General features: G+C 39.4%; 1 protein-coding gene across 2 annotated transcripts in view; it reads right to left on the bottom strand.

The window, feature by feature from the left end:
• Nucleotides 1–468: 468 nt before the first annotated feature.
• LOC122068299 (protein kinase and PP2C-like domain-containing protein) overlaps nt 469–22,877 on the bottom strand; it is a 59,436-nt gene continuing 37,027 nt past the window's right edge. The window contains exon 7 of one of the 2 annotated variants that reach the window (XM_042632174.1): nt 469–645. In XM_042632174.1, coding sequence (XP_042488108.1) covers nt 484–645 — 162 coding nt within the window. In that variant the 3' untranslated portion in view covers nt 469–483. Of the gene's footprint in view, nt 646–8,976; nt 9,099–22,877 lie in introns of those variants that run through there. The other variant, XM_042632175.1, reaches the window with a different exon arrangement.

Below are 22,877 nucleotides of genomic sequence, written 5' to 3'. Positions count from 1 at the left end.
ATATCGGTTATAGCCGATGGACAAAATCATAGATTGAATGATGAATTGAGTTTAAATGTTTAAAAGCCTAAGGGTTGTGTGTGATTCTCCCCCCTTGTGCGATTTCTCCCTCTCCCTGCAACTCTGAGACCCATCTCAGGGATTTCTTCCCTTCCCCCGCGGGCCCTCCATCAGCAACACCAGCTCAATCAGCATTTGAATAACCAACAATCTCAAGAAGATTGTGTCATCTATAACCAGACACTTTCCTAGAGCACTCTTCAAATAACTCAATATAAGACAAACAGCCTCCCAAAGAACCTCCTTCGATGTCTTGATAAACTGCCTAACAAGGCTTTCTGCAATACTATAAAAGAAATATCAGGATGAGTGACAGTTATATAAATCAATGTCCCAACAAGAAACCTATATACCTTTGTTTATTTACAAAACCAGCACTGCTTTCACCATCAAAGTTAGCATTAGCATCCACAGTCGAATCAACTAGTTTTGCACCCAACAGCCTTGCCTCTGGGAGAATATCAGGAACGTATTTCTGTTTGGATAAATAATACCAATTTTTCTGCTTGAACTTCCAATGCTTAGAAAATATCCTAGCTGTCTCAAACCCTTGGCGTGGAAGAGTTCCTCAAATGTGATAATAATCTATTCATCCCATAAACATCATCACATGAAAAACCAATGTCATTCACATATACAATCAGCACAACACCACAATTAGCCCATCATCGAACAAACACTGCATGGCCAGAGTGATAGAGGTAGAATCCACAAATAAGAACCACCAAGCACATGGAGACTACTTCAGTCCATAAATGGCTTCTATTAAACAATACATCTAAACTACTATACTCTCTTTAAGCAACATACTCAAAAGGTTGCTCCATATACACCTCTTCCTTCAAATCAACACACAAAAAGGCATTTTTCACACCTAATGAATACAAATGTCAATCCAAATTAACAAGAACAGATATCAAAACACAAACAGAAGTAAATGGGCCACTGGAAAAAGGTCTCAAAATGCCCACAAGTACGTGTTAGAATGTGTATTAGGGGTACATTAGGAACTGTTTTATCTTAAGTTGTCCTTACATGTAATTTCTTATTTTCCTTATTTCTCTTTCACCTCCCTAAGGGAGGAATATGTAATTCCCTAAACTAATATTTAAATGTCATATGGGTGAAATTAGCAAACAACTCATTCACGATTTTGTCTTCACTGTATATCTCTTTTTCTCTCATCTTCTCTCCTTCTTCCTTCCTCTCTTCCATCTTCTTTCCTCATCTTAAACCCTAACATCCTTTATTTCTAACTTGGTATCAGATCCTACAAAGGTTTGAGAGTCGACTTCTTCTTCTTGCTCCATTCTTTAAGTCTCTCATGGAACCCTAAAAGAAAGAAGGGTCCATTAAAGGCTATAACATGTAAAAGAGTATCCAAGAAAGCTCAATGAAGCTGTGAAAACCAGTTGAAGACATTTGAAGAGAGATTTGAAGGCAGCAAACACGGTTTGGAGCTCACACGGAGAGAAGTCCAAAACTGGATCACCGACCCTCCCTGGTTCTACTCCTGTTTTCTCTCTCATCCCTGCTGAGTTGGGAGATTGGACTGGCTCAAAGGAATCACCCAGGGGTCCCCTTTTTGACCCCCCAAGCCTTGCTTCCGATCATTGGGTGCTGTTGGAGCAGTAAACCATTTTCCACCTGCTGCTAGGTATCGCCAGATTATGTTTTTTTCAGAATATAAGGTCTGAAATGGATAGTAGATTATGTATTGGTTGTGTTTGCTAGAAGTTCCCACTCCTATAATGCTTGTGTGTGGTTGTTGGATGAAGCTCCATGGTTGAAATGGTGTTTTATTGGCTTTACATCAAGTCTATGTGGCTTACTGGCTTCCTTTTTTGTTGAGTTCTGAGAAGAAGTTTTTCTCTCTTTGGGGCTGGTGTTCCCCCTTATCTTGGATTTTTTTTTAAGGGCATTCTTGCATTATGTCTGATCTCACTGAACCTCTGGAAGCTACATCAGGTGGGTCAAGTAGTACCAACCCCAGTTCGATTGTCTTCGACAATCCTAACACCCAAATTTCCCTTGTGAAGTTGGATAGCATCAACTACTTGGATTGGTCACATTCTGTGAAGCTATCCCTGCGGAGTAGAGGGAAGCTAGGATATATTACTGGGGCTATCAAGGCTCCCGTTGTCACAGACCCAGGATACCAGAAATGGGAAACTGCAAACTCTACTGTTATAACTTGGCTTCTTTTCTCCATGAAACCTGAGATAGGTAGGAGATTTATAATGAAATTGCCAAGGATATTTGAGATAGTGTCTCTAGAACCTATGACAGGGTAGGTGACTCAGTGAAGGTTTACCACCTTCTGCAGCAGGCACTCTCCATGAAGCAAGGGACTAAGTCTGTTTTTGAATCTATAATACTGTTGTAGGACTCTGGGAGGAGCATGACCATTATCGAGATCTTCATTTGACCAATCCTGATGATGAAGCCAAGGTTTATAGACCTCTTGAAAAAGAGCGTGTTCTGATACTTTTAGGAGGGCTGAATTCAGAATATGAGCAGATCCGGATACGGATTTTGGGCTGGTCACCCCTACCTACACTTGATGAGGTGTGTAGCTACCTTCTGAGTGAGGAAACCAAGAGAAGTGCCATGGCTTCTACACCTTCACTTGAGAGCTCGGCTCTTTTCTCCACTACTCACAGAGACTGTCGTGGAGGCGGCCGAGGTCAAGGGCCCTCCCGTGGAGATGATAGGGATAGACGACAATGTGATCATTATGGAAAACCTGACCACACTCGAGAGAAGTGTTGGGTCCTTCATGGTCATCCTAGTGTACGTGGGGGATCTACTGGCACACGCGGTGGCCGCAGAGGTGGGGCTACTGCCCATGCTACTATGGCAGAGACTGATACTAGAGGTCCCATACAGACAGATACCAGAGCCTTCTCTAAGGATGATATTGCAGTGCTTCGCCGGTTCATGTCTCAGCTTGATAGCTCGTCTACTTCACAAGATGCCTCAGCATCTACTATGTATATCACCACCTCGGCACCTTCCACCACTCCGTCGTGGTTCATCGACTCTGGTGCCACTGACCGCATGACTGGTACGTCACATTATTATGATTCCTACTCCATTTACTCTGGCAAGGATAAGGTCCGGGTTGCTGATGAGACCTTCTCCTCTATCTCTGGTAAAGGACGTATTCCTCTTACCCCTTCCATTTCACTTACTTCTGTTCTTCATATCCCAAACTTTACTTCAAACCTATTGTCTGTGAGCACTTTAACTAAAACCTTGAATTGTTGTATCACATTTTTTCCTTCTCATTTTCTTTTTCAGGATTTGGGGACGAAGAGGATTATTGGCAGTGGATGTGAGGGCGGCCTACACCGTCTTGAGCCGCAATTATCTCTTTTGACTACACCACAGTCCTACGCATGTGGCCTTCGTGATACTAGCTCTATCGACTCTGTGGTGCTTTGGCATCAGCGTTTGGGACACCCATCTTTTGTTATGAGGAAACAGTTACCTTATTTGTTTACATCTTTTTCTTCCACTCATGTATTTCATTGTGAACCGTACTTTTGCTAAACATTGTCGCTCATCTTATCCTTATTATGGTAATAGATCTGTTATTCCATTTCATATTGTGCATTTTGATGTTTGGGGACCTAGTCCTACTACCTCCTTGTTTGGCCACCATTATTTTGTTTCTTTTGTGGATGATTTTTCTCTTTGTACTTGGACCATGCTTATGAAACATAAGAGTGATGTTTATGATGCCTTCAAAAACTTCTATCAAATGGTCCACACCCCAGTTTGAAACTAGGATCAAAATTGTCCGATCTGATAAAGGGGAGGAGTACATGTATGGTGGTCTACAAGACTTCTTTACTGACAATGGTATTATCCATCAGCTTGCTTGCGTTGATACACCCCAACAAAATGGGGTAGCCGAGAGGAAAAAATCGTCATTTGTTAGAAGTTGGTCAAAGTCTTTTATTTGGTATGCATGTTCCTGAAACTTTTTGGTCTAAAGCCGTTCTTGCTACGGCTTTCCTCATCAATCGCATGCCTACCAAAATTCTTGGGTCTCAAAACCCAATTGCACTCTTATCTCCTTAGTCTTCTGCTTTCACTCTCCCACCAAAGACCTGTTATTGTGTACACAAGAAAGACAAAGAAGACCTGCCAAGAGTCCTCCTTTTCTCCACATCCTAAGCTTCCTCTTCCACAGTCAGATAACATCTCCTCCCCTCATTTGGAGTTGGATCTTCCTATTGCTGTTCGTAAGGGTAAGAGAGCTTGTACTAATCCTATAGCCCAATTTGTTTCTTATGATGCTCTCTCTCCTACAGATGTTGCTTTTACAGCCGTTCTTTCTTCTGCTTCCATCCCCAGAACTGTTACTGAAGCTATATCAGACCCTAGGTGGAAACAAGCCATGTCAGAGGAAATGATGGCTCTTGAGAAGAATTGTACCTGGAAACTGGTTGACCTTCCCAGGGGGGAGAATCCCAGTTAGATGCAGATGAGTCTATACGGTTAAGTACCGATTAGATGGTGCTATTGAGAGGTACAAGACAAGATTGGTGGCCAAAGGGTACAGTCAAGTGTATGGAATTGACTATCAGGAGACCTTTGCTCTTGTGGCCAAACATAACTTTATAAGAGTTCTCTTATCTATGGCAGCAAACAGAGATTGGCCCCTATATCAGTTAGATGTGAAGAATGCCTTCCTCCATGGAAATTTAGAGGAAGAAGTGTATATGCAGCCTCCTCCTGGCTTCAAGTTTCCAGTAGCAGATGGGAAGGTGTGTATCCTAAAGAAAGCACTTGATGGTCTAAAACAATCACCAAAGGCTTGGTTTGAGAGGTTCAGACAGGCTATTCTGAAAAATGGATACTCCCAGAGTTAAGCAGATCACACATTATTTACCCGGAGAGGTAAGGGCACCATCACAGCACTGATTGTATATGTTGATGATATTGTGGTAACTGGAGATGATAATGAGATAACTAGGCTGAAAGCTTATTTGGCTAAACAGTTTGAGATCAAGGATCTAGGACACTTGAAATATTTCTTGGGTATTGAAGTGTCAAGGTCTATGAAGGGAATCAATGTATGCTAGAGAAAATTTGTTCTAGACCTGTTGAAGGAAACAGGAATGCTGGGTTGTAAACCAGCAAGTTCTCCTATTGAGCAGAATCATAAGCTAGGAGAGGATTGTGGGCCTTCCCTTGTTGATGCAGGGAAATACCAGAGGCTAGTGGGGAAACTGATTTATTTGTCTCTGACTCGCCCAGACATTTCTTATGCAGTGGGAGTTGTGAGCCAATTTATGCATGCACCCAAGAGTGGGCACTTGGACGTGTACCGTATCCTCAGATACTTAAAATCCTCTCCAGGAAAAGGACTTTTGTATGCCAAGAACAATCACTTGAGGATTGAAGGCTATTCCGATGTGGATTGGGCTGGATCCATTTCTGACAGGAGATCTACATCTGGTTATTGCACATTCGTGGGTGGCAACTTGGTCACATGGAGAAGTAAAAAATAGCCAGTTGTAGCCAGATCCAATGCAGAGGCCGAGTACAGAGCAATGGCTCATGCTGTTTGTGAGCTCACTTGGTTGCGTCGGTTGGTTCTCGAGTTCGGGTATGACACTGAAGGACCTATGAGACTACTGTGACATCAAAGCAGCAATAAGCATTGCTCAACAACCAATACAACATGATAGAACAAAGCACATTCAAGTAGACCGGCATTTCATCAAGGAGAAGATGGTCCGGTAATATTTGCACACCCTTTGTGAGGACAGGTGATCAATTGGTGGATATCTTCACCAAATGACTCATTCCTCACCAGTTCAGTACTCTCTTATGCAAGCTGGGAATGCATGATATTTATTCTCCAGCTTGAGGAGTGTTAGAATATGTGTATTAGGGGTACATTAAGAACTGTTTTATCTTAAGTTGTCCTTACATGTAATTTCTTATTTTCCTTATTTCTCTTTCACCTCCTTAAGGGAGGAATATGTAATTCCCTAAACTAATATTTGAATGTCATAATTCACGATTTTGTCTTCACCGTATCTCTCTTTTTTGAGCAAACAGCTCATTCACGATTTTGTCTTCATCGTATCTCTCTTTTTCTCTAATCTTCTTTCCTACTTCTCTTCCATCTTCTCTCCTCATCTTAAACCCTAACATCCTTCATTTCTAACTGTACGAGTATACCCACTTGATAGTACCACCCGAATGACTAATAATAGTGAAAAACCATCTACACTTCACCAGTTCTTTCCACTCTGATAAGGAGGTAAGCTCCCAATGATGGGATTTCTAAGCACCTAAGGGGTCTAGGATTTAGAAATTTTCACATAAAACCAGAATCTCAGGGATGGGAATGGTAAACCAGCAAAAAGAAAACCAGATAATGCAGTTTAAACAGGTCAGGTCATGCAGAAACTAAGGCCAGTGATCCAGTTCAATACAACAAAATGCCCAGCCTTATACTAATTTAATGGGGTCAGCTACAGGATCTGTGCAATGCAAAGAATAGAAAACTGAGGTCCAAACATGAAAAGAAATGAAGAAAAAAAGAAAATAGGAAATGATACAGATAAATGACACAGAGGTGTAAATAAGAGGAAAGAGACACAGCCCCGCAAGATATGAAAAACTCAGCTAAATGATTCAGTTTAATATGAGGAACAAAACTGTGACATAGGATTTAAATCCAATGGCCATATTTCAAGTAATGCAGGTTCCTTCAGAAAGTAGGAAACTCAAAACTCATGCAGAAACACAATTCAATAGCAGGGTTTTCAATGGTTCAAAACAGATTAGAATAAAAATCTGATTTAATGAACAATTTAGTATTATGAATCCATAAGAGTAGCAGAAATCAGAACCAGGTAAGTCTTTCCAGAAATTTAGATTTTAACAAGTTGAATGCAAATAGGATTCCTGAAATTTCTGACAAAAGGAGGGTTTTGTGAGCAAGTCTTAAGCTAGACTAACATCCAGAATTCAGACTAGAAGAACTAAGGATTAACTAAGCAAAAATTAACTAGCAGAATAGTGTTTAATGAAATTAAAACAGAAACTAAAATAAGGGAGAGCAGGGTCTAGAATAATACTGACCTCATTATTGATGGAGAAGATACGGAGAGAGTAGAGACAAAGGAGAGAAATAGATAACCAGGAATCCACCAGAACCCTTGCTAAATCCACAGCAGGAAACTCCAAGAATCCACTGAGCCACACATGTATCCACAGATGCATGAGGTCTGAATTCCAAAGATTCAAACCGCTTCAAGCTTTCTTTAATCCATTAATTATGGGGTATGCTGTTAGGCATTTACATATTTATAAAACTGACAAAAAAAATTCCAGACAATCTAAAGGCCCTCCCATCACCAGCTTTGGGAGAATCCTAATCTGACAAAACACTTAAGTAATAAATAAAATAAGACTCAAACTGAATAATCGTGGGGTAGGCTGTTAGGCCTTTAAATATTTATAAAACTGACAAAATACAAGTCCAGCCAATCTAAAGGTCTTCCCATCACCAACTTTGGGAGAGTCCTAATCTGACCAAATACTTAAATAACAAATAAATTAAGAACCAAACTGAATAGGGAACCTCCTGCCAGTCACAGGCTGTGATTAGGTGTCCTAAACAGATGAAAAACTAAACAAAATATCCAAACAAAGGCTGGACTTACAGAATTTTAAAGCCTAACTGAAACAATTTATTTAATAACCAAAAAAAAAAAAAAAAAAAAAAAACAAAAGGAATCAGACTGGACCCCATGATTGGGTGAACCATAACTGGATTATAGAACAAGATTTGAGAAAGGAACTGATTGAAATCAAGAATTGGAGGACCAAAAGGGGATCTGACCTTCATTCAGCAGCAAGCCACCTTCTTCTATTCCTGCCGGCAACTGAATACTGCACCAGTTCTCCCCAGCTTGAGAAACCTCAAACATAAGTTATGCAGCAATGAGAAGGTAATAGCATTTGAATAGAAACGTTTAACAGTCTCAAACAAAATTCTGAATGTGTATTGAATGAATGTGTATTGAACAATAGGAATAAAATTCGCAACCCCGGGAGCTCTCTCTTCAAAGTACTGAGGTGGAAGCAGAAATCACATCACTTCAACATCAAGAATAGTGTTTGTAAGGGTCACAGCCTCATATGGAACATCCTTGTAGTCCTCCAAAACCATGTCATCATTCTGTTCAACCATTGCTTCAACGTATTCTATACCAGCTTCTTTGATTACTTCATAGTTGTCCTCCTCTTTGGTTTAAGCCAATGGAACCTAGCATAGAACATTAACTCGGGGAAAAAAAGGGCTTCCTCTTCCTCAACATCATCTGGCAGCTCTCGTTCATCATCCATAGGCAAACCACCATATTCTTCATAGGTGTAATCACTGTCAACAATAGTATCTGATGTATCGATCTTCCTCTTGTCAGGACAACTCTTGGTAGTGTGCCCCACCTTGTGACTGTAGTAAACACTCAATATCATTATCGCTGCCCATATGTGCCCTTCCCTCATCCTTACCGAAGTCCAGAGGTCTTCCTGCAATAATACCAGCTGTAGATCTCTTGCTGTACTCCCCGGCTTGAGAAGCAAACTTCCTAGAGGAAAGCTTCAAGTTCTCTTCTGCCCCTAGAGCCTTCTTAGAAGCAATCCAGCAAACCATTCAAATTATGGATGTTGAACTCCCTCTTGATTTCAAGATTTAGACTTGACTTGAATTGTTAGACTAACTGATTGTCATCCTCACCAATTCTTGTATGTAAGAGAAGCGCATCAAACTGTTCCATGTAGTCTACAATTGAAAGAAATTCCTTGCATAGGTACTAAGATGGTCATGTAGTCGTAGCCTTGAACATAGGGGGAAGATACTTGGACCTTCAACTCTTCTTTCATCTCTTCCTAGGAGGTAGGTTCTGTGCCTCAAACTCACAGCCTCTGTTCATATGTCCTCCACCATTACTTTGCTGGTCCCACTAACTTGGCTCACGCTATCTAAAATCTCCTAGCCTCTGACAAGCCATACCAATGAAAGCAAGTCATCCAAAGAAGTATGTCAATCATAGAATAGTTGATAATCGAGTTTCCTGTTGCACTCTTTAAGTTCTAGCTTAACCTTATGGGATTCATTAGTCCTACCCATGGGTTCTACTAGAGAAGCCTCATGTGTAGTGAGTCTATAAGTTTAATTTCTGAATTAGTTTAGTTTCAATAAGTTTCTTTTCTCTGTTTTTTCTTGGACATCAAGCTATTAGGTGGAAGCTTCTAGGAGATTCAGTGATTTGTTTCCTTTTATTTTATTTCCATTTTCATTTTTAAGTTTTGTGTCCTTTTCATGTCCTTATTGACCAAGTATCTAATTTTCAGTTTTAAGAAAGTTAGGGCCCGTTTGATAACGTTTCAAGAAACGGAGCAAAAAGCATTTGATAAAACTGTTTCGTTTCACTTATTTTTAGAAATAGAAATAGAAATTTTTACTTATTTATGGTTCAAGAAACGACCCAGGCAAACAAGTCTTGTTTCGCCGTTTCTGGAAACGACTTGTGGCAATTCTTTCACTGGTTACCATCGACTTCTAAAAACATGACTTATCAAACACCTTCAATTCCGTCTCTGTTTCTAGAAACGGAAATTTATGTTTCTGCCGTTTCTTGAAACAGAAACGGCAGAAACGTTATCAAATGGGCCCTTAGTTGTTTAGAAGATTCCTTCCATTTCCTTTTTTATTTTCTTCTTTAGCAAGGAAAAAACATTTTTTAGGCCATCGGTTGGAAGGACTGACAAGTAGATTAATGAAAAAAGGGAGTTATGCCATAACTATGAGATGCAGTGAGTTTGGGTAAGAGGCCCGGGAGGGAGTGACAGACTCAATCCAAATCTATCCTTTCTTCTATCTTTTCTATTTCCTACTTTTCTTCTTTTATTTCCAATCAATTCCAGTTAGTGTTCTGTTCTGAAATTTATTGGTCGTGTTAAAGCTCCTACCTAGGATTGGATCACTTGTGATTCATTTTTGAAATACCAACGGATCGGAATCCAAACCACGTGGCGTTTTTGTAGCCTCTGATCTGGTATCTCCTTCAATTTGCACTCAAGCCCCTCCACGTTTAGACTTGAACTTCCAACCCAGGCGACTATTCTTATTTATGGAAAAACACCTCAGGGCTGATCCAACTCACCAACAGCAACCTTCATGGACCATTCTCTGAGGCATTGTTCCATACAGATGTCGTGCCTTTTGCGCCTTGGTCATTTCTGCACAAAGCAACCAATCAAGGGTGTTAAGCCTTTAAGCACCATGGCCTTCCTAGCCCCGCACGCCACTGGATTATGCTCCCTATGCATTGTGCCACTCCTGCCATGCCATGCCGAGCGTGGTCCACAACCATGTGCATGTGCTGCCAAAAGACCATGTTGCCGTGTCTTTGTGCCAAGCTATGCTAGGCCCCATAGTTTTCAAGGCGTCGCCTAGGCAATGACTAGGCGTCCAGGCGGTTTGCCTGGGGCCTAGGCGACAGTCACCTTATTGCACTGCATGCCTCCTTGTGTTTTGGCACTTATTTATGCCAAATATCATTTAAGTCAATGTTTACATTTACGTAAGATTTTATTCATAAATAACCAAATACCCCCTATTTGAATCCAATAAAAATAGATTAAAAATCAAATTCCAAAAAGATAAAAAGTCAACCCCCCAGTCCAAGAAGAAAAACTGGATTTTCGTTATAAGGGCGATTTTCAACTTTTAAATGCTGGAGTTTTTCTCAATTATGAAAATTTTATAAATTATATTATGTTAAAACATTACTAAAAACCAAAAGTCCAATAAAATAATTTTTTGTTTTGATATCCATAAAATTATTTTCATTCAGGCGATTTTAATAGCATTCGCGCGCTTAAAAATAAGTTTGACCAAAGCATAACTTTGTCATTATAACTCAGATTTAAGTAATCTTAGACTTGTTGGAAAGCTAGTTTTATATTATAACTGAGACAAAAGTCTCATGTAAAAATAATATCATTTGACCAGTCAAACTTATTATAAACATAGTTTTTAAGGCGCTGTTAAAGCGTCACCTTACCAACGCCTTGGCGTTGATGCAATCTAGAGATGGTAAAGCAGTGCTCCGCCTTATGTGAAGTGGCGCCTTATGGGTTTTTTTTTTTTTTTTTTTTATACACATTTTAAAATTACTTGATGAAAATTCCAAATATAAATTTTTATTGGTAGGTGTATGGTTTTGTTAACACTTGAGATGTATGGTATCAACTTTTCTCCACCAAAAATAATCAAAACAAACAAAACAAATACACGATTCACAAAGAGGGTTTGGATTTTGTCAAGGGTTTTAAGAAAGGGCTTTGAGAATGAATCAAGGAACGAGGAAGAACCACTGATCCAGGCTTCATTCTTCTTTGACATAAGTAGAAATATAGTGGATGACCTTAGGGCTTAGGCACTCATTTTGGCATCATAGAGGTAAGTATAATAAATACTTGTATTTTTTATGTCTTCTTTTCTTTATATTTATAATTTTTGTTTCATAATTTTGTATTTATATTATATGTTAATATGTTATGATGATTGATGATTGATGATTGATGAAGATGAACTTAGTTTATTCATTTTATTGATTTGTTTTCTTGATGAATATCTTACATTGGTATGAATTATGAACATTTAATATTTATTTAACATATGAGTAATATGATTCAACTAGGATTTGAGCCAAATGGATTGGTTTTATAAAAAAATTACACAGGAATGCTTTAGTCGATAAAGTGACGCTTTATGCCCGCTTTATCGCTAAGGCACTCCGAAAGACCCTCAAACGCCTCCGTCGCCTTACCGCCTTAAAAACTATGATTATAGAACCAGAGCATTTCTCTAAATTTTAATTTTTAATAACTTAATATGACTTAATGTTAATTTTTTATGATTTAATATGACTAAAAGTTGATTTTTAATGACTTGATATTTTGCTTAATCTTGATTTTTTATGATACAAGCAAGGATTAAAGTATCGGTATCGGTCGACCAAAATTAAGATACGTATCGGAGGGTATCGTATCGTATAGGAGATACACTAAGATATGCTAAAGATACGCAAATAAATGGATATGAAACACCTTTTTAAACACTTTTGCATAAAAAAATTTGTTAAAAAAAGCTATTGATAGCATGTATTATGCATAAACACTAAATTGAGGGTATCGCACTAAGAATTCACGGTTTGTAGTTGTTCCATAAATGTAAAATCATTGTTCTCAACCTTGATTTCCACTTTAATTAGAGATAAATATGGTTGACAGCAATTTTAGAACAAAAAATCGTGTTTTCTGAAAAAATATCCATTTTGGTCATTATATGACCGTAGCGCACTGTATCGGTACATGTCGATACTCACCGATACGTACTGATACTCATCGATACATACCGATCAATACATACAAATACTCACCGATACGAACTGATACATACCGATACATACCAAAACGTATATTTCACCTCGATTCTATATTTTTCATAGAGTATCAGTACGTATTGATAGTGTATTGGTGCATATCGGTATGTATCATAGGATATATATCGATACGAAAGGATTTTAAAAATTCCATGTATCGTATCGATGTGTATCGTATCGGTTAGCTAAATTTAAGATACGTATCGGAGGGTATCATATCGGTATCGGAGATACTTTAAACCATGGATACAAGGTATATATAGCTTACCAAATAATGTTAGAAAATAGGAAAAATAAAAAATAACAATTGGTCGCCTTGTTCGCCTCAAGGCGTGCGCCTTCTTGCCTAAGTGCTTAGACAACCCTCCACCGCCTTGGTTCACCTTGACGCCGTGACAACTATGCTAGGCCTTGAGCCTCTTTTGCCAAGGTGCCTTGAGTTCCATGGGTTGCATGCTAGCTGATGGTGCCTTGAGCCTCTCTTGGCTGCTCTGTGGTCGATACCCTTGTGCCCTTGCATGCCTTGTGATGCAGATACAATTGCACTTACATGGTTGGACCAGCATGACCGGCTTTGGAAGCCATGAGACAAGAAAAACCGGTCCAGCCCAGGGTTTTGGTCCAACAAGCATTGGAAATAAAATTAGTAGTTTACTTGTCTTTTATTTCATGCTTTTTATTTTCCTGATTTGAACGTAGGAGCTAGAATTTCTTTCCTTTTGCATTAGTTTCCTTCTATGGTTGTTTCCTAGTTAGGTTAGTTTTTATTTAAGTTTTATGTTTCTATTTTCCCTATACATAAGGCTGTAAGCGACGGACAAGTTAGAGTGAATTAATTTTGAATGAGAATTGGTTACAATTTGTGCATTGTGAGAGCATGTGTTTCCCCTTTCCCCCCTGCTACTTTGATCCTCCCTTTATTCCCTAAGGCCCTCCATCACCTTGTGTTGCAAACTTTGTGGTGATGCCGAGGTTAATGCCCATGCCTTGCATGGTGCTGAGACCCTTGATATGGCACAGCCCTGTGCAGGCTGTGCAAGGCCCCATGGCCTTGTCTGCTTGATCCTGTTGCAGCCACAACCACCCATGCTGTTGTGGGGCTACTGTGACTACATGGCCAGCCCTTGCTGGCTGGTAGTATTATACAGTGGCCCTTGCTGGTGAGCTGGACCGTGACATGGTGCCTTGTCACTCAATGACATCATTATCCCATGTGGCATCATCATGCCACTACAGCATCATCTCAGACATGTCATCCACATTTATGGCCATGCATATCATGCATATCATGCTGATTAACTCGTTCATTTTGGCTTGGCGAGACAAGAGCACATGCAATATATAAAATGTACAATATTTTGGTTGAGATCTTGGTGAATATATGCTGATTAACTCATTCATTTTGGCTTGGCGAGACAAGAGCACATGCAATATATAAAATGTACAATATTTTGGTTGAGATCTTGGTGAATATATTAGTGTCGACTCGACTCAAGACTAAGTCACATGGGGTATATACATGATTTCGACCCTCAACTCGACCCAATTCAACATAACTCGACATTTCTCACCTATCTCATCCTGTTGTGAAGAAAAAGTGAACTTTTGGCTGGTTTTCTTGCCAAATCTCTCCTCTACAATGTAGATTAACAACTTCAACACTTGTACATTGGAAACTATCACTTTATCATCAACCTTTGGAGATCATTTTCTTCTCAAGAACAGTTTTAGGTAAAAAAACTTCTCAAAACCATTTTTCATAGAATCATGGTCAATAGTTGTTTGTTTTTATTGTGAAATAGCCTAAGATGAAGGGTCCAAAGACTACCTACTATTTTGGGTTTGATTGAAAAAAAAAAAAAACTCAGGTTTCCACTATGTTTAGAAGGCCTAAAATAGGGTAAATGACAAGTTTCAAGGGCTAAAAAGCCCATATGACCACCAATACCAACCACCCAGATGACCAGGAAAAAATACCATATCTTGGCGACATCTCGGCTAGATCCCACCACAACTTAGTATTTTTACGCAGCGAAACCTGGGAGGCTAGGACGAGATCGAGATCTTATACATTGCCTCATATCATGTGCTTCATTACTATGCCCATGCATGCACTATCCATCCAAACATGACATCTTGCATCATGTCATTATTTGTAGCTTCACTGGTGACACATAGGCTGCCAACTAGACCTCTACCATGTGTCAAAATATAAACCACCTCAATAGTTGTGTCCCACCCATCATGCTGATTGGTCTTAGAAACCTTAGAATCATATAATGCTGATCCTGACTACCATGTCACCGCTCAACCACTACTGCCACCTCTATGGTTCAAGGTTCCCATCAATACCGTCAAAATTTCCCATGTTTCCATGGTATCCCATGGTTCCGATACCAATTACCATGTGACTTTTAAAAGTCACTGGTTTCGACCAGTTTCGACCAAATTTCCCACATTTCAACCAAAATGTGGGAATTTTCCTCAAAATGTCGGAATTTTCGATTGGACCAATGAGTCAACCTTTATAAAACCTTCTTAAATGAGAAACCAAGCCTTCTCATTTCAAAATTTCGACCCTCTCCCGCTATTTCTTATCTATGAAGTGGGAAACTTGGGAAAACACTTAAGATTTTGCCTTTGTGCCATCAAATTTTCATTCTAAGCTTGGATCTTGCACATTCATAGCAAATCTACCTAAGGAAGGGAGCTTGGACCAAAAAGGTAAATCCCATCTCCCCAATCCTTGTGTGCCATCCTTCGAGAGCACCAGTTCATTTGGATATGCTAGGGGATATAGACAGTAGGGTGGACCTTCTAATTCATTTGGACAGGAGGGTAGTTCAAGGGGTGGGTCATCTTTTGTTAACAATATCTTTGGATATCCATCTCAACCTTGTATGCCACATCCACATCCTATCACTATGATCTATGACTGAGCCACTCCCTAGGCTGGCATACCTAGCTAATGTTCATGATGCATCTTATAGATGGGCAATAACGGACTACCAAAACAATTGGGCTCAAAACATGTCATTGGATTCGTATTGGTGCATTCAAAGGAGCAGCTATGACATGTGCAGAGGTAGCTCGTGGACTGGAACCGCCTAGACAGTCTACTTGGAATTGGTTGAGTGTTGAGTTTTGACTATCGAAATTTGAGACTTCAGAGATAACTCACATTATGTAATATTATTTATTTTGGATCATTGACATACATTATCAAACTTTGGCCAACACCACAAGTATGACTTTAGGTGTTTTCCATGAAACTAATTATGTGAATGGGCTAGAAATGTCTAAAATAGGAAGTACACAAAAAATTAGGCATAAAAAACACATGTTGGGGGTCGAAAGCAAAGTTTCCACCAAACCGGGAAAATTTCTTTGGTTTCCTCGAAATTTTCCAGGTTTCGACCGAAATTTCGGTCTCCCCAAGGGTTGAAACCCGATATTTTGAACCTTGGCCACCTCACTAAGAACCTTTGCCAAGTCACTCTGAGCACTCCCAACACCACCAAGTCAATGTCCTCTCTGTACTGCCCTCTGTGCAACTGTCAAGCTGTACATAACACTGCCACTGCTCTATGTCAGTGTGTTGACCAACAATGACAACACTAGTTGCATGATGCCCTCAACTGCCATTGGACCAACATAAGAGTTTCTATTTTAGATTCCTTTCTATTTCCATTGTAATTGTTTCTATTTATTTAATTTCTTGCGCCAAGCTATTCCCTACGCATATGGGAGTTTCTTTTCCTTGCAATGCTTCATTGCTTATTATTATAAAGAAGTAGAGCTACCAGTACCACAGCTGAGATTTTAGCCATTTGATAAAGTTTTTTCCCATGAGTGAATGTGTTGTGAATCAATCACAACCAAGATGGTGAAGCCTTGGAGGGAGGGTGTTGAAGCCCAAGACCCCCTAGGTTTTTTTTGGGAAAAACCGTAGGCCCTACTTGGTTTAAAGTATCTCCGATACCAATACGATACCCTCCGATACGTATCTTAAATTTAGCCGACTGATACGATACACACTGATACGATACATTGAATTTTTAAAATCCTTTCGTATCGATATATATCCTACAATACATACCGATATGCACCGATACACACTGATACGATACGATACGCACTGATGCTCTATGAAAAATATAAAATCGAGGTGAAATGTACGTATCGGTGAGTATCGGTATGTATCGATCGGTATGTATCGTAGTATCTATACGTATCGGTGAGTATCAGTATGTATCGGTGAGTATCGATACGTATCGGTGAGTATCGATACGTATCGGTGAGTATTGGTATGTACCGATACAGTGCACTACGGTCATATAATGGCCAAGATGGGTAATTTTTCAGAAAAACACGATTTTTTGATAGGTTTTTGTTCCAGAGTTGCTGCCAGCCATATTTCTCTCAAACTAAAGTGGAAATCAAGGTTGGGACCAAGGATTTTACATTTATGAGACAACTACAAACCTTGAATTCTTAGTGCGATACCCTCAATTTATTATTTATGCATAATACATGTTATCAATAGCTTTTTTTAACAAATTTTTTATGCAAAAGTGTTTTCTATTCATTTATGTAGGTATCTATAGCGTATCTCGATACGATACGATACCCTCCGATACGTATCTTAATTTTGGTTGACCGATACGGCGACCGATACCGATACTTTAATCCTTGGGCCGCCCCTACATGGTGAAACCTATTGGTCATATATTCTTCTTCCTTCCTTCCTTTCTTATACTGCTTTTTTATCATTTTTCCGGACAGGTAAACCTTTCCCATCCTCTTGGACTTTCTCCCTTTCATTTAGAGTTTCAATGATTGTGCTAACATATCGATTTGACCATTAAAGTTTCTGCAGGATTCCAAGCACAGAAGTCATCCACTGTTTCTATGATTCCTGTTTCTTTTTTTCTGTTTTGTAGTTCTTTTGATAGATCATGATTCCTAGGATTGTGCTAGATTTCTATCTTTTCTATCTATTCCCAACTGTTCTAACAATAAATTGTCAGCATTACATACTGATTTGCAGGTCTGATTTTACTGTTCTGCTGCGTTTGTAATTTCTGGCTGCTGGGAATGAAATTGTTATTCTAGTCAATTCAGCCCTTGGATTGACCCCTTCTTTTAATATTACTTCTTCCCTGTTAGTACTATATGTGACCATAATTTGAGGATCATTGGACACAGATTTGGAGTCATTTCTGTTTTCTATAGTTACTAAATACTGTTGTTCCTTGGGTTTCTATTTTCTGCTTACTTCGTTATAGTAGATCCAACCATTGGAGGGATTAACTGTTACACCCACACCCAAAAAGCCAGACTAATTTTAAATTTTGACCCTAGGTGACGCACCACCGATGTTATCCACAGGTGATTTATGGTGGGCCACGTCCTACTGCTTGGAAGAAAGAGACGACCCTTCGTGTCAGTGCAGATTATGTAAATCGACTTGGAGGAATTTCAGAATCTTGGACTAGTACATACCTTACAAGTAACAATACAACATCATCCACAAATCACTGATGAAGCCATTACTTATCTGAATAAAAGCATCAGAAGAAGGCAGAACTGACTCTGCAGGGTTCACCAGTGACATCCACCGGTGGTACTGTATTGTCCAGAATACATAATTTGATTGCGGGGCCCAGGTCCTCACACTCTTGTACTCCGAACAAGGATTAAAGTATTGGGGTATCGGTCGCCGTACCGGTCGGCCAAAATTAAGATACGTATCGGAGGGTAGCTTATCATATCGAAGATATGCTAAGATACGATACGCTGAAGGTACACACATAAATGGATAGAAAACACTTTTTCCAGAGGGATCAACTGGTGGACAAAATCTCAGGACCCTGGCCTATTGTTTCATCCTTCGGTGGCACCTACTAGAGGGATACGATCCACCGGTGCCATCCACCGATGGCACTGGCTGAACCCATATTCCAAGAATTATTTAGGGACCTTTTTGGATTTAAGTTTGACCTCACCTATAGATTAATTAACAACTTATGTTCACCCCATTGACTAGGAGAAATCATGATTCATGGTGAGGCTACGCAGTAAAGGGAGTTTAGTCGTTTTACCTACTTTTATAGGAAAGATGAGTGGGTGTCTGATTTAATTAATGGAGTGTTTTCTCTTATTTTAACTTGTGTATGAATATGATATGCTTGATTTATTTATGTTTTATTAATCAATTGCAATAGTTTATATTGAGATGGAATAAGATGATGTGTATGAGAGATGGTGCATTATGTGGATGTTGAGTGAGGAGATGATATGTATCAGAGTTGGTGTACTAGGTGAGATGTTGGGTGAGGAACATAGTGTGGCCGAAAGAGGATTCCGATACCGTGTTCCCACATTCCCTTACGTGTTGATATGTGGATAACATGTAGATGCATGCGGTCAGAAATAATTGACCTAGTGCTACGACCCCTTGCCAACAAGGGGTAAGGTGTTGGATAACACATTGTAGTAGGTCCGATGAACCTTTCTAGATACCACATCCGCGGTACGATGTGATTCTTGTAGGAGGAGGATAGAGCCCGGGTGACCAACGTGTGAGTTCTGGGGCCATGACGCTAGGAAGGGGTTATTAGGGGTTTGCTGGGGAGACCAAAGGATGCATTCCGGGTCCGGCATGCTTTCAACCGCGACTATGGTTTGTATCGCTGGGTGACCGATGGCTCATTCCGGGACCAGGGATATTACCTAATGTGTTGCAGTAGCACTTATACCATTTTAGACTTAGTTTTATTGTTTAGGTTATCTAATTAAAATGAATTCATGCACCGCATCATATTATCTATGATTGAATTATGCATTGTATCATTATTGATTGTGTATGCTTACATGCTCCCCACACCTCACTGGGCTTAGTGAATGTCATCCCATGTTATTGTTTCCTTTTAGATGTTGATACAGGAAGCTTGGTGGCGACTACTTTTGAGACGTCCACACCGGTAGTCAATGACTCGTGGCAAAGTTCGAGGAGCATGTCCTTGACTGCACATGTGATGATTGTGCGTACGGAGCACCTTTATGAGGATGATGTGGTCCTTAGGATTTTTTTTTTGGATATTTTGTGTATTTTATAATATAATCACTTAAAACTGATGTATATATATGTAAATGGAATTACATATTCTGAAATCATCTAGTGAATATATGATATTATTAGAATTACCAATTTACAGATTTACATGTACAATTATATTTTCATTCCGTTGAACCTGATTTTAGTGAATCTTGTAATTAATTGTGAACATCAAAGTACTGCATTGAGATCCTGGATGGGTCGGTCAGGACATCGGTATGTTTCCTAGTCATATGCCAGTGCCTTAATGACGGTGGGGTGTGCCATTAACTATCCTAGTAAGGGGTTTCATCGATCTAAATATCAGCCCCAATCTATCCGTTGGATTATGATTTATTTGAATTTTTCTATTCGCCATATTGCATACTTACTTGGATTATTGTTTTTTTGTCCTGTGTGTGTTGTGTTTTCTTAATCCTATCTGGTCTAGCCTAGAACACATTCGAGAGGTTAAAATAAGAATTAAAGAGGATTAAAAGAGGAGGGAAGAATATAATTGGAAAGAAGTTATGAATTAATTAACCAAACAAGGTTTTCTTCTTCCTTGTGTCAGGCAGAACCAGCAGAGAACTAGTTGGATTAAGGAGGACCATCTCCCTCGCAAGACCTCGGATCGACCTAAATCTGGGATAGAGAGTCACAATTCACTGTCCTCTCAGGAAGAAAAAGAAATGAAGGAAAGAGATATATTCCCAATCATGGGTGACAGTAGTGCCACAAGTCGCAGGCTGCCTCCCACACATGGTTCGGTAGTCTCTTCTTTCTCTCGCTTCTTCTCTTTGTCTTCTCTTGGTTTGATTACTTGGATTCTGGTTTGTAAGAATGGAGAACTGCAGCCACCAGTAGGCCACATAACATACCACACTCATAAGGTAAAACTCAAAGCTCTTGTTCATTCAATTCCCAAAATCCCATCGTGGGTTACATCCAGATATATAAAGAAAAAAGAAAAATGCTAAATAAACTAAGATTGAACATAGAGTTCCAGGATAATTTGGACTCTCACTCCTATGTAATCTACTAAAAGTAGGAAAAAAGAAGAATCTAAATTGCAAAATAAATAATAAACTACTACTCGCCCTTATAAGACCAAAAATCTGGGTTGGGCTGATCTCGTATGGGGTTGGGCTTCCAAACCTGGTCGTATCAGTCCAACCACTCTAGAGCCACTGCATCAACCATCCTCCCCATGCCCCCCCACACAATTTTTTTTTTTAAATCCTCCTTTGAATGCAAAGATGAATTCAGGTTGCTCACTTGCCCTGAACTAGCAACAAGAGACTGCTCACTGATGCAGTTCCAACAAGGGTTTACACAAGGAGAACTAAGACCAAGGTCAACCCAAGTGGCTGACTGGGTCGACCCAGATCTGGTCCAAGTCAGCCCATGGTTTGGGTTGCTGATGGGGTTACTAATTAGTTATTTAGTTTCTATTTTGAAGTCCTAAATTAGTTTCTAATTTCAATTCATTGTTAGTTTCTAATTTCTATCTAGACTAGTTTCTATTTTCATTAGATTCTAATTTCTAGTTTTTAGTAACTTCTTGTAATCAATTTTTAGTAACTCTGAGTTACTATTACTTGTAAACCCTCCCAATCATTATAAATAAAGATGATGGCTCTTTTAATGAGCCACTATTTGAATTTAAAAAAAAAAACTCTCGTTGTTGCCGCTGGGTATCAATGGTGGTTCCTTGTGTTTGATCAAGGCCTAGGGGTTGGTGTTTGATCCAATCGACACTCTGCGATGAGAAGTCTGAGTGGGTTGTTGTTATTTCTGGTCTTTTTTATTGGTTCTCTTCTTCAGCGGAACACGTAAGTAATCTGAACTTTTTCGACAAAAATTTCTGGGTTAAATTCTCTATTTTCTATTCTGTCGGCCTAGTCTATTTTGGAGTTCTGGCCACCTGATGGCTTTGAGATTTTGGTCGATTGTTAGGACCATTAAGAAGAGGACTCAATCCTATTTTGAGGCAGATCAGACCTCCAGCTCAGTTGCTGTGTAGTAATCTGCAGTCCTGGCCAATATTGATTCTGCCCAAAATTTCTTGTCTGATTTCTGATGCCTGTTGAAGTTGGTTGTTGCTTATATCTTCTCGATGGATTAGACCTTCTAATTAGTATTTAGACTTGTTACTTGTTCCTTAAACATCTGCTGCTGAAGTTTCTGAAGTATTAGGATCGATGGTCAGATTTCAGAATCTGCTGTCCAGAATTGAGTTCTGATTTGATTTGTCTATTCTAGTGATGTTTTGATTTTGATCGTACTTTATCCATACTCTATTTCTGTTATTGGATATCCTATTTGTTGGTGCAAACTCTGCCCTTCGAAATTCCAGATTCTGAATTTGGTAATTCTGGGTTTTAAGGACTGTTGGCTGACTAGTACTGGACTGTTGTTGTTGTCTACTGTTGGGTGAATTTTGGTTGTTCTTTGGTTTATAATTTCCTGCAGTTTTGGGACTGGTTTGGTTGTCAAATCTATCCCTACATTACTCACATGGCTAGGTTTTGCACTAATAACCTAGCGGGACCCTACCTCCAAATACATCCTACCTTTCTATTAAAACCTCTTGCATACTACATAGCTAGTCATGGGCTCACGACCGCCAGGAAGAACAGTGGATGTTTATGCCATCATATGCAATTTCAACTTTTCTTTGAATATCTTCTACCTCCCTTGCCTTGGATTCTTGTGGACACTTGCACACATCTTCTCAGGGAGCATTAATTTTCCTACTTACAAATCTCTGTTTTCAAAATTTTTTGCACAAGTACGTGACTCAAAGCCAAGTTACCACAAGAGAAGACTCACAGCCAATGCCACTCACAACAGCAAGCAATTTGAATGTACCTTAGATCAATACACCCAAATGCAAAATGTATAGTTACATAATCTTAACTGTCTTAATGACCAGCCGAAGAAAAACTGGCAAACTTACCGAAAATGTTGGTTCTAATTAAGACACATCTCAAAGCCTACTTCCCCTGAATCTCAGGTGCCTCTGTGTTGAAGAGGCCTCCCTTAGTTTGAGACATCCTCTCCCTTTCCATGTGACAAAACATGGTGCTCGACAAGAGATACATTTTACACCACCAGTCTAGAAAAACTTTTGTTAAATAGTAAAAATAGAGAGTTGGAACGAATAAGCTATAGCATATATGTCAAATAATATTGCACAAAGCAATAGCATTTAATCATAATTA

This window comes from Macadamia integrifolia, unplaced genomic scaffold (assembly GCF_013358625.1).
Source record: "Macadamia integrifolia cultivar HAES 741 unplaced genomic scaffold, SCU_Mint_v3 scaffold368, whole genome shotgun sequence".
Lineage (NCBI taxonomy): Eukaryota > Viridiplantae > Streptophyta > Magnoliopsida > Proteales > Proteaceae > Macadamia > Macadamia integrifolia.
The sequence above is the reverse complement of the archived record's forward strand: the minus strand, read 5'-3'. Positions and strand labels throughout refer to the sequence as shown.